General features: G+C 43.0%; 3 protein-coding genes across 3 annotated transcripts in view; all 3 read left to right on the forward strand.

Annotated features, from left to right (window-relative positions):
* The window catches only part of LOC126561370 (chaoptin), a 79,279-nt gene extending 68,864 nt beyond the window's left edge, over positions 1-10,415 (forward strand). Inside the window, exon 5 of the mRNA XM_050217480.1 lies at positions 10,405-10,415. The gene's annotated coding sequence lies outside the window, so the exon portion shown is untranslated. The remainder of the gene's footprint in view (positions 1-10,404) is intronic.
* LOC126563630 (guanine deaminase) lies at positions 1,970-3,761 on the forward strand. Its single transcript, XM_050220274.1, is given in 5 exon segments — positions 1,970-2,232; positions 2,289-2,506; positions 2,588-2,742; positions 2,806-3,455; positions 3,532-3,761. Coding segments are annotated over 5 exon segments (1,398 nt in total). The 5' UTR covers positions 1,970-2,087.
* Positions 5,561-7,376, forward strand: LOC126560743 (adenosine deaminase AGSA-like). Its single transcript, XM_050216698.1, has 5 exons — positions 5,561-5,997; positions 6,073-6,555; positions 6,624-6,766; positions 6,847-7,204; positions 7,268-7,376. Exons 1-5 carry the CDS (start codon positions 5,561-5,563, stop codon positions 7,374-7,376), a joined length of 1,530 nt encoding a protein of 509 aa, XP_050072655.1.
* Positions 10,416-13,123: the final 2,708 nt, after the last annotated feature.

Consider the following 13,123-nt stretch of genomic DNA (forward strand, 5'->3'; position numbering starts at 1 on the left):
GAGAAAGAGAGAGAGAGAGAGAGAGAGTGAAAGAGCCGAGACAGCAGGTTGTGCAAATCGGAGCAGGACGGCACGACGTTAGTCGTCCAACACAATCGCACACGCTTGTACGCGGCTCGCATATGTGGCAGTGGTAGTAGCTGGTGCTTTATTGCGCTTGTTAAACGGCATACGTACGTTTCAATCGTTACGCCGAATCAACGAAAGATGATAGAAGAGAGAGGGGAGGGGGAGGAGAGGGAAATTGGAAAAACGATTCTGATTTGAATGTCCCTACTCATATGTATATAATTTTCGCTTTATTCTCTTCTGGCCACACTCTTCCTGCTCGGAGGCGAGTTGTCATCAGTTCAAGCTGGGAATGTGTCCGCTGAACGAAGCGAAAGTAAGCAAGGGGGCAGTGGAGAATGTACCCGATACAAGTGTATCATCATCTTCGTTATCTGCTGAGCGTGAGCGAGTAAGTGCCCTCGGTAACTATGGCATCGCAATCGTACGCACGCACGCAGCATGCGAGATCAGAGACACAGCAGTCGCAGTAGCAGCAGTAGCAGCAACATCCTGCACACATCAAGAAGGAAGGAAAGTAATGTCGCCTTCGTTTAAGCGCTCGTACGGCACTTTAATTCGCACTTGTCTTCAGAACTCATATTCTCTCTCTTACTCTCTCTTTCGCTTGCTAGAAAGCATGTGAACAACAACATTACGTTCGCTGATTGATGTACTGCGAACATTTTATTAGCTGCGACGATGAAAAACGATATTAGATCAACTTACCGGTTGGACAATTGGGTGTGTTGCCACGGTACCACGCTTCTACTTAGGACTGTGGCGGGAAAGTCCTCTTCCTGTTACGAATTTTTGTTTCGGCTATTGCGAAGGGTAGGATTGAACAATCGATCACAGGGATACGGTCTATCTCACCATCAAATGCGTATTAGCTGATAGTTTATTAGGTGAAAGGCATTCTTCAAATTGGGGTGATAAATATGTTATGCCTTTGAAAATGTAATACCTAGGAACATAGAAAAGTGGTCCGTTTGTGTATTAATAACGGTCATACGGCCAGACCGCGTGCAAATCTCATCCGAACCGTTTCCCCGTACACTGGAATTGATTATCCAGCTACAGCTACATTAAAGTCAGGGAAGCTATTAATAGCATTCCAATAAGCTCTCGAGATCGTAGAGATACAGAAGAAGAAAAGTAAACCACAATTCTAGAAATGTTGTTGGACAGCATAGTTTTGCTGGAACTGAAACAGTAAAATATTACTTTCCGTTAATTAATGTGTAATTATTCTATATGAAAAAGAGGATTAACTTAATTACGTTTTCTTCTTGGCTTAAAGACCTACTAGGCCATCTAATGGCTTACTAGACTCTCAGATATCACGTAATTGGATAGTTAGTTCTCGTTGCGCGGGAACGGTTCGGATGGCATCTGAACTTTGAACACCTCTACCACCGGTCCCAACATCAACCCCAGTACCTTTTCAATTTCATGAACGAATCAAAGAGTCCAAAATTCATGTCTCACATAAATATTTTCTGCAGAACAATATCAAATCAATACAGAATGGTGAATCCCGTACTTGATAATTTGCGTGTTGTGTTCAAGCGCCTTTTGCTACCAAATGCGATGTTTTTTCGATGTCTTGCGCTCATCTGTCAGGGGCCGGTTGTTGTTTGATTTGTAGCTGTCAACCCTTGAGTCTGTAGCCAAACGAGTTATCTTCTTTGTCTCGAATTTTGCGCTTTTCCAAGCACACAATTAGTAGGCTTTTCCGTTGTATTAGTCTTTGAAATGATTCAGAATGATATCATTTTGATTATTTCTAACCCAACGATATAACTATGTCCTCGTTCCTAATCTTCGTAAATATCCTAATTATTTCATTATTTGTACGAAACTTAGATGGCTTCGTTGCATTCATCAGGGTTAAAGCCGGTGTTATCATTAAAGCAAAACAAAAAAATAAATAAAACGGAATAACTCTCCAATTACCGTTCCAAAGTGTTCCTTCCGGCAATCGGGTATGAACCGTGACGCTGTACAGTGCAATCGCTACAAGGCACACAATCACCATGAAGCAGGTTTTTATTGGACAAATCGTTCACTGCACATCGCTGGATGAGCTGGAGATATTTGAGGATGGATTCGTAGCTGTTAACGACGGCAAGGTAAACCGACTTTAGCGATAAATCCTATACAAACTGTGGAACCCAACAAGTGTCTTTTGTTCATCGCATTTTAGATCGAGGCCATTGGCATACGTGCTCAACTAGATGGTCTTCCAGCATCTGAGTACGAGCGAATTTTGTTATCACCATCGCAATTTCTTCTTCCTGGATTCATTGATTGTCACATACATGCGCCCCAGGTTCCTAACATTGGTCTCGGGTTAGATAAGCCCTTGCTGGAGTGGTTGGAGTCGTACACCTTCCCGCTGGAGGCTAACTATCGTGACGCAGAGTTTGCTTCACGAGTGTACAAGTATGTGGTGGTAGGTCGTCGTTACTGTTACCGTCCCTCGGACGATTCCGAGTGAGAGCGATGCTCAATTATGCATTGATTTCATTCGCAGAACACCACCATCAATCATGGTACGACAACGGCATGCTATTTTGGTTCCATTTTTACGGAAACCAACAAAATTTTGGTTGACGAAATGGTGCGTCAGGGACAGCGGGGCTTTGTTGGAAAAGTGTCTTCCAATCGAATGTGTCCGGATTTCTACGTGTAAGTAGTATGCAGCTGTTTCGCTGCTGGAATCGAATCTAATGGAATTCTTGTATGTTATAGAGAGTGCAATACGGAAACATCTGTAAAGGACAACATAGATTTCATACGGTATGTAACGGGGCTGAAAAGTGCTTTGGTAAGTCCCATTGTCTCGCCCCGGTTTGCCATTACCTGTGACGAGGAGCTGTTGCGTGAGCTTGGAAATCTAGCCAAACAGTACAATCTCAACATCCAAACGCATGTGTCGGAAAATTTGGGAGAAATCGAAACGGTCAAGCAGCAGTTTCCTCGGGCGCCACACTATTCCGGAGTGTACGATGAAGTTGGACTGCTAACGGACCGAACCGTATTGGCTCACGGCGTGCATCTTGAAGATGCAGAGTTAGAGGTACTTTCCGCACGTGGCACATCCATTGCACACTGTCCAAGCTCGAACACCAATCTAGGGTCTGGGTTTTGCGATGTACGCCGTTTGTTGAATGCTCGCGTTAAAGTAGGTTTAGGCACGGATATATCCGGTGGCAGTGAGATAAGCATACTGGCTGCGATGCGTGCTGCACTTGGCGTTTCGCAGCATTTAATCTTCATGAAAACGCAAGACGTGAAAGGAACGGGAAGGATCGAACAGACTGCAGCTCAAGATGGAGAGAAATACATTCCACTAACGTACAAACAGGCCCTCTTTTTGGCCACTCTAGGTGGTGCTCAAGGTAAAGAGATTGGACATGTTTTTCGTTGGAGAGAATTTGCGCTTATACATTTTTTTACTGATCATTTCGATTTCAGCACTCGCACTGGACAAGCAGGTGGGCAACTTCACGAAAGGTAAACAGTTTGACGCTCTGCTGATCGATACGGATCCGCAGCCCATCGGAGGCTATAAACTACCGCCGAGCTTAACGGAGGAAAAAACCAAAGTGCAATTATTGTTGGAGCTTGTTCAAAAGTTCGTGTACGTCGGTGATGATCGAAACATAGTGAGTGTGTATGTTGCTGGAAAGCAAATTAAAGCATAATGGAAGATTTGCTGAAAATACGGCGCCGAGACGTTAAAATAATCGAGGTTTCGTAACTCCGTGCTTGCCAGAGACACAATAAAAGATGGAAACTGTTTAACAGACCGAAAAACATGACCCATACATGTCAATTGATTACACAGATAGAGTTTTGTGGATTGGGTTAAATCGTTATCAAAATTTGGTTTGGTACCCGCCAAGGGGTTATCTCTATTGGCTGAAATTGAACATTTTTTGTTACCAATTTTCATGGTTTGTAACGGTTTTGTGCGACTTAAATAAAACAAAGGAAAGGTTTAGCAGATCATGCGAAAGCTATTACGAGAGGGCGTCCATAAATAACGTAATGCTCTAAAGGGGAAGGATTGGTTGGGGTGAGTATTTCCTCTAGCGTTACGATTTATTATACTACATTTTAGGGCCCTTTGACGAATCTCAATGTATCATTGTTTTTTTTTTGTATCACATCTCTTTGTTCCAGCCACCATGCCACTTTTGCAAACCGATTTAAATGCATGTGCAAACTGCATAAAAGCTGCAACCATGCATATTAAAACAACAGATTAATTAGAACACGATCAAAGTGACGCTGAGTTTAGAACAAAACAAAGCTGAACTGAACACATGTAGCTCCCACGAGCACCCTATTTCAGGAATGCGCCATAGACGCATGAAAAAGACATCATGGGAAATTCAACAAAACCAACCAAGAAAATTTAATTCCCACAAGCAATTGCACAATTGCAAAAAAATTTGAACAACGTCAACAGAGGTGATTTTCTTTTATTATTACACGTCACGAATTTGGAGTATTATAAGTCGGGGCCGAGCGTTAAAGGGGGCAGTGACGCCGGTCTTTATACTGCAGGACCGTGGTGCAAATCGTTTCCGGTCCTATCCTAACCGATACCATGCCTCCAGAAATACCATGCGATATCATGCGATCATAAAATCCCCCCACCATCTTCCACCTCCGGTTCAACACTTTGATTTGGTACTGATGGGCCCTCCAAATATCCGTTCCACCAAAGGCTTTCCATATCGCACAAAGGCTTTCCATATCGGCGAATAGCAAAATCCGGCTCTGTTTGCTATATTTTGTAATCCATAGGAAAATCTATTAACACTTCTTCTGGAACAAATATTATTACAATTTTCTGCGACGAAGCTAGATAGAAAGAATAGGGATGAAGTGAGGTCCAAAGCGAGGAAGACAAACATTCCTACAAGCTGGAGGAATTTAGTTTTTTTTTAATAGATCCTGATCTCGAGTTGGTAGAGGATTACTAATGCCTCGATCCCAAACTTGTACAATAACGTAAGTATCCAAATTAGAAGAGGTTTTTGGCGATGCAGGTATCCTAGTGAGCACCAGTAGGATAGGCTTGGTGGCGACCAGGAAGGTGCTCGTCAATAGCGTGCTGGCTAAATCAAGTGATATGGAGGCCTGACCATCTCTCATCGACTCAAACAAACAACCATCGATCCATTTTAAGGTGACATATTGCTACGACATTCAATCGATCATGTTTCTTTAATAAGTGCACTATTTAATTGGCATCAGGTCCTTTCACAGTGTATACCTGTTTTTATTGAGCTGCCAACAGAAATGGTAGAAATATATGGCACTCATTAATAATTAACCATTGGTCTCTATTTGTCCTGACACGAATGTGCCAATCACATCGTTGTGGCTTGTTTATTATAGTTCAATAAACCACAGCAGTAAGTCTAGTGGCTTGTTGGTGAAGTGCAAAACGACTAAATTTCGTTCACTGTAGTTACTACCCGGTCCAGTGATGTACGTTGGCTTAGTAGTCACCATATGTTTTGTGCTGTGTGCTACAGGAAGTCTAGGAATGTCTCTTTCCAGGACGAAAGCGTACGATGAAATTCGTGCCACCATCGTAGACGCTGAAGCTAGTTATGGGATGGGTGGAAAAGTGTTTCTCAACTCGGACGAATTGCGTGTAGATCGGACGCTGAGAGCGATGAAAAAGAACGAATTACAGTCAGCTGATCGTGGTTTGCCGGCAGCAGGAATGCATTTTTTCGATGCTAAACCACTGATCGAGAATAGTTCCATATATGGCGCGTTGAAGTTAATGCCCAAGGGCGCTATCTTGCATCTCCACAACTCGGCAGGCGTTTCGTCCAGCTGGGTTATTAAGAATCTGACCTATCGCCAGGAAGCAAAATTGTGTCAGGCGGAGGATCGTTATTACCTCACAGTCAGGTAGGTTGGGAAAGCTCAGTCAACATGGGATTATGAAATTCGTAGTTCTCATCTATCTGGTTCATCAACTCGCAGGTCACTAAACAACTGCCCCGAGAGTCAAACGCGCCTCATAGCCGACATGAGAAAGGAACGCCAGAAGGACGTAGATGCATTCGATGAATGGCTGGAAACGCTGATCAATATGAAGATGAAACCATCCCGCTATGGGCAAGCTACTATCGACGAGTTGTGGGTTGATTTTGAGCGATGTTTTGATGCGATAAAAGGTTTCCTTCAGTACAAGCCGTTCTTTGAAGCGTACCATCGACGTCTACTGCACGAGTTTCACAAGGACAACGTGTACTACATTGAGCTACGTATGTCTTTTTCCAAAGTGTTTGATGCAGACGGAAAAGAGTACGGGCCACCGGAGGTGGCATACATGCTTTATCGCATTATGGACGATTTTCGTCGCCAAAATCCAACCTTTCAAGGATTAAAATTAATAGTAGCTAAGCATAAGAACATGAGCAATGCAGAACTTGCGAGTGCTTTAAAGCTGTACGAAAGCTTAAGGTTTGTCTTTTACGTGTTCAGTATTTACCTCCTACCGGGCTAAGCGTTATTTGTTCTCGTTCTTGCAGCACTACTTTCCCGGGGTTTGTAGTTGGTTTTGATTTGGTTGGCCAGGAAGACATGCATCGGTCCTTGAAAAGCTTTGCCTCGTTGCTTCTGCAGCCTATATCATCCGGACCACCGAAATATTTCTTCCATGCTGGAGAAACTGGTAGATATCATTGGAGGACCATTGGAATCAAAATTAGCTTCAAAATTGCAATGCTAACTACATGGTCTCTTTCATTTCAGTTGGATATCTCTCCGAAGCTGATGAGAATGTGATCGATGCTGTACTACTGGATACTAAGCGCATTGGACATGGCTATGCACTAATCAAGCATCCTATCCTTTGGCACACTGTTCAACGAAAGCAAATCGTGCTTGAAGTTTGTCCAATCTCCAACCAAGTGCTAGGTTTGGTGCGCGATCTACGCAATCATCCGGCCAGCTTTTATGTGGCGCAAAATATACCGATCACTATCACGAGTGACGATCCTGGATTTTGGGATGCCGTTGGCGTAACCTTTGACTACTATTATGCCTTCATGGCAATCGCTCCGCAAGCGGGACTCGGTTTTCTGAAGCAGCTCGTTTGGAATTCTGTCCGGTATGCGTTCCGCCGAATATGAACTAATATTTCTTGTGCTAATAGCCGATCTTTTTCCGACAGCTTTAGCTCACTTAGCGATGAGGAGCGGCAAAATATTACGAGCACAATGGAAAAACAGTGGGCTTTATTTGTTCAAGAAATGGCAAGAGAAGCGGGTTCGGAAGCCTAAATGTATGTTTGATAAATGACATTAAAATGGGGCGGCCTGGTGGTGTAGGCGACAGCGGCGCCGGTCTTCAAACGGCAGGACCGAGGGTGATCATTATCAAAACCTTATTGTATACTTAGAATGAAAAGTTCCGAGTGGTTTGAAAGATCTGCTTAAATCTGGAATGGTGTAATGGGAAATAGAATAAGACATCCTTTTGTATTAGACACTCAAGCTTCCGCTTTCGACACTTGTTGTAAGTATGAACGTTAAGTAGCAAGCAGCTTGGTAAAGCATGTTTTATTTTGGTTCAGTAACATACAAAAAGTTTAACTATTTTGCGACATCCTCACCTCAGACTCACCTTTTATTATTAGGCTCTTGCTTAAGTTAAAATAAAATCCCACAGTAAAAAAAAAAAAAAAAAAAAAAGTTTTATGAATGTTTCATTTGATGAATAATTTCATCAGAATATAGAATGATGCGTACAATCGATTTCTTACTTAATCCATTGATAGGCCAGATCCTACTTAAGGATTGAAAACAATTATATGAACATTTTCTCAAAACCTTCAAGCTAAGTCTTAGAATACATCACTTCAATATCAGTTTGATCTATAAATTGTGGTGTGAGAAAGCTTGTTAATTATTATTTGTATTATCATATTTTTAACATGTAACCAAAGGATATTTGGCAAAACTTTCTCATTTCTGTTATTATGGAGTATACTATGATTTATTCTAACTTGAACCGTCCAATTGAGTTCGTATAGTTGCGTGATAGGCATTAATAAAAAGGATAGTTGAGTTAGTATTGATTTACTTTACAACAAATTTACTCACTATTTACTCTAACATAGTTTTGCTCGAGCACCGCCCTCTTTCAATCGAATTACCGACGTTTCTGAGGGACGCCATCAATTAATCTCAATTTGGGCCTATTATGTCTGTTTCGTCCACGTCGACTACTTTACGAAAGCTCACCAAATTGGGCAGTTTGGTTTTTAGTTTCATGACATGATCAGCCCATCAGAACGTAGCAATCAGCGTCAGAGTATCCCCATACAGTATTGAAAATTCATCTGAGCATCGTCCTTTCGCGCGGTTTAGAAGTTTTCGTCACATGTGCAATACATTGATTATAAAGGCTTTTTACAGGCTCAACTTGGTCCTCCGCGAAAAGTAGTTTGGCTTCTTTTTCCGCCACCCAATAATTTAAAAATCCTGTTTATTGTTCCTAATCGACTCGATGAGAAATTCGTTGAGAACGATAGGGAAAACCGATCATCAAATTAAAACAAGCTTTTTCCGCTACTCCATGTCCAACTGCATGGGATGTCAGAACCCATAGTACAAATCGATGAAATATAGCTGTCTCTGTCCCGAACTTGGAACACGATCGCCCTAAAGCCACCTGCGTCTGCGTGTGCGTGAACGGCGCCCAAACGCAACACAACACAGTACGCTAGGGAAACGCACCCCAAAGCGATCTTGTTGCTTGTTGACGGTTGGTGGTTCCGCTGCTGGCACGAAGGAACGAACGATCGAAAGAAAAGCGGGAGAAGCAATCCATGGGCAACCGCCATCAGGAGAAACACAAACCAAAGCAAAAATACAAACCCCAGTAGACACACAGATGGCGGCAGAAACATACACGGGTGCGCGCGCGTTGTGCTTTTAACCCTCGAGAATGTATGTGGCTAATGCTCCCGGAGAAACGCCGCCGCTGTTGATGACGACGACGACGACGACGACGACATGGTACCCGTTTGTAAGTAAAGGGAACAGCTGCGGACGTAGGTAGACAAGTGTGTAGTGAACCCTCACCCCCGTGGAGCAACGCATTTGCTTCGTTCCCGTGTGTGCAGTAGTTGTGTGTGCGGTGCTGCGGCAAAGCGAAAGAAAAAGATAAAATAGGAAGAAAGAGTGGGTGCGCGAAGGGTAGCTGTGCTGATCACATACATACATACATACATACACACACAGAGCCGAGAGAGACGCCTGGTTGCTGGGATCGGCTGTATACAACGTTTGTGCCCTCGCAGCCACCGTACTTCTCGCCGTTCGCTAGATCTGGATGTGTGTGGTGTGTGTAAAGTAGTGATATTACCTGTTAGAGCGGAAGGCAAGTGTGTGACACGTTTATAAAAATTTCCCGAGAAAGTGGCTGTACGCAAGCCAGGGCAGCATTGTGCAGCCGAAGATCGTCCGCGTAACACCACGCAAAAGCGCTCGTCGTCGGGGGAAGCTTTTGGTTAGTCAACTTTTTTCCTTCTTCAATGAAATGTTTGTGACCCTTGTTCGTGCACGAGCCTAAGTCCTTTTTTCGGGGTAGCTACCGTGTCACGAGTGCTGGAAAAACGGTGACATCTAAAAGGGTAACTGTGTGTGTGTGTGTGTTTGCGTGTCTCGAGTGCATAAAAGAATATGGCGATTGATTGTGGTAAGCGACCAACAACCTGATCGATCGTGATCGAGCGAAGTGAGAAAGTGAGCGACCAGATCAACGGCAACTTCCGAAAGGTTTGTTCAATGGGTGTTTAGTTTTATTGTTGATTGCAAGTGCGGCGTTTTGTTGCTTTTTCGAACACTTTTCCCTTGAAGTGTGCGTCGGAAAGCGGTATAAATTGAAGCGGAGTGTCTTTGTTGAAAAGGAAAAGTGTCAAGTGGTTTCGTTTTCGACAATTGGGAATTACTGATTGTCGGTACTACACTCACCTTGAAGAGGTGAAATTGTCCTCTTGTGTGCGCTGCTGTCTGCTGTATCGTGCAAGAGTTAGCTTAAATATGCTGCCAATGGTGGTATCCGGGATTCACATGGAATACGCAATGAGGTGCAGTGACCGTGCGTGATGATGAGCTGATGTGTGGAATCTTAGCTAGTGTGTAGTGTGCTTTCACGATATTACCAAAGGAAGAAGCACATACGCACACACGTACCCACTCCCTTATCGATCCAGAGAAGCAAGATCGTTCCTTCAAGGGTGTCAACGTCGCTGACTTTCCTTTGCATTGATCATTAAGGGGTGGCGACGGTAAGAGCGGGTAGAGCAGCAGAAGGTGAGGAAGTAGCAACCCGTACGAACGTATATAGAGGGCAGCGTAAAGACAGCCACAGCGTACAAAAGGCAGCGCGTTATCCAAAGGAAAGGAATGTTGACTTAATGCTGTCGCACCAGGTAAGGATGATGGCGGACAGAGCGAGAGCTTTCGGTGAGATCGGAGCGAGGGATCCGTGATCGTACTAGCGTAGAAAGAGGAAGAAGTGCAGGAAGAAGTAAGTCGGGTGTAAGAAAGGGCACTACACCACTACCACTATTCAGCACCGTCATCGGTGATCATCGTCATAGCAACCATCACGGCGGTCGTGGAAAAAGGGCGAAGCAAACAGCCAGGGGAAAAGGTGATCGTTTCGGTGATCTCTCTGTGGCTATGAACGGGCGAGCGAACCTGTTATGTGTGTGTGTGTTGAAGGTGCAGGATGACAACACCCCAGGTGTGGTGCGGAGGAAACGCAGGGTAACGGTACAACATAAAATTGTAGCCTGTTTTGCATACATTCGCCAAAGCAGCAGCAAGCGATCTGTGTGGAAAAGACCACAGAGGGCTGAAGAAAAGTGTGCAAATGACTGGTCTCTCGCTCTTTGATTGTCGTGTAAGAAGGTTGTGAGGGACCCAAGAGTCTTTAATAGATGTGCACGTGTGTGTGTGTATGTGTGCAAGTGTTTGTCACGGTTAACATAACGGCACGCGGTTTTCTAGGGAGAAGATTTTTGATGAGCTGGATAAGTCTCTGTTTGATTGTGTGCGGTTACAATTCATGGCCACGCTTGCGCCACTGTTATGCTTTCGTTTGCTGATATTTAAGGTAAACCAATGTTGTTGTTTTCACGACCCTCCCACCGGTCATCCCTCCCTCTTTCCTGCAGGTGTGCATGAAAGTGTATGACACTGTGTAATGCGTTGATGCATGTGAAAATAACAAAAACATAAAAAAACGCATGTCTAGAATTGATTCTACCTCGCAGCTCAGGCACGTTCAAAGCTTACTACTCCCTTCAAGAAAGAAACCGTTGAGAATAACAGGGGTGAGATATACCTCCTGGTGAATACATGCGACGATAGCGGGTGGTAGAGAAAAACGGCAAAGGTATGCAAAAAATACCACGCTTCTACCAAACAAACACAGTCAAGTTTCAAATTCCGAACGCCGTTTGTCTGTCTCTTCGACATCGTGACGATACGGCTGCTGGTCGTTTTGTGTACGCCAGGGGTCGGCATGTTTTTCACTAAAAAAGGATGAATGAAGTCCCTTGTAAACTAAATAACCAATCATCAATTTTTCACAAAAAGAAGTAAAAGACAGTTGAAAATAAGCCTTAAACTTCGGGCCATATACCTCGCTTACAAATCATGAATTAAATGCATGAGGTTTTATGATTAAGGCATAGTTTTTGCTATAAGTTTTTCTACAAAATTACTACATCCAGTTCAGATCCTGAACTGAAACATGATGATTTTTATCAATTTTTGATAAAGTTATATCTAGTATATCGAAGTATCGTAAGCAGCAGATTCAAAAACGAGTATAATCAATAGCTAAAGATTTCTAGAGCTAGAGATTGCTTGATCGATTCCATTTTGGAAAATGCTTTAGAAATATAGTTACGGTACTGCCTAGCATTGAAAAAAGGCTCTGCTAAATGGCTTCAAAATACTGCAATCTACTTCTGGTAGATATTTGTAATATAATCTACAAAATTGGTTAATATATACGAGATCCTCCCAATAATCTACGATATATAGGTTAAAAACGCTAATACAAAGCCATTCTTTGTTAGATCTTTACAAAAAATAATAATAATAATAATAATTCGAAATTTGCAAAACCATTCATCTTTGAATTGGAAAACTATTAATAGAACTTCTTCGTTACTGAACAATCGTACAACTAGGATAAGGTATGATAAGATAAATCGGTGTACAAGGCGTCAATTTTTCGCAAAAAAAATCCAAATTACCGATGATTTAATGCTCGAGAACGAAAGAACTTGGCGTTAATAGCTGAACACTTCCAACATTCATGTTTTAAGCACAAATAACGTGCTGGTGAATAATGTATTGTATGGCTATAGGATAAGGACATTCCAGTTACTTAAGCATTACAAATATGCGTCATAGAACACAAATAGAAAGTTTGAGAGAGCCTTGTTGGTGCTGAATTTGATTTACCGGACAAAAACTACTCTGAGGTGAGATGATGGAATTTTGTATTCTTTGTGAATCGATGCATACATTTTCTTGCAAGACGGATAAAATCAGCTGGCGGTCCAAACAGTGCCGACCCCTGGTGTACGTGATCAATCTGTGCAAGCGTTTTTTTTCCCTTCTTCGTTGTGTAAACATTTCGCGTTATGCGTAATGCGATCGGTATGTCCGCGATTTTTGTTCTCCATCGCGCACAGCTGAATGGAAGGGATGAAAAGATCGCGAAAAAGTAATCGGGACACTCCTCGACGCATGGGGGAGATACTCTCGAGTCGAAGAAGAATTTATTATTTATGGTTTGCTTTTACGTCTGTCCTGCTCGCTTATGCAAATAACCCCGTGCCATCGTTTACCATTTATGTTGGACTGTTGGACCACCGTTGGGTTTTAGTTCAAATGCTTTTGCGAATTGTCAAAACGAAAGATTGAACGTTATTGCTGGTGGTGTGTCTCGCGTATTCGGTATTTCTGATTTCTGATGCAAATTAGATGGTGGTGGA

Source organism: Anopheles maculipalpis, chromosome 3RL, assembly GCF_943734695.1.
Source record: "Anopheles maculipalpis chromosome 3RL, idAnoMacuDA_375_x, whole genome shotgun sequence".
NCBI classification, from domain to species: Eukaryota; Metazoa; Arthropoda; class Insecta; order Diptera; family Culicidae; genus Anopheles; species Anopheles maculipalpis.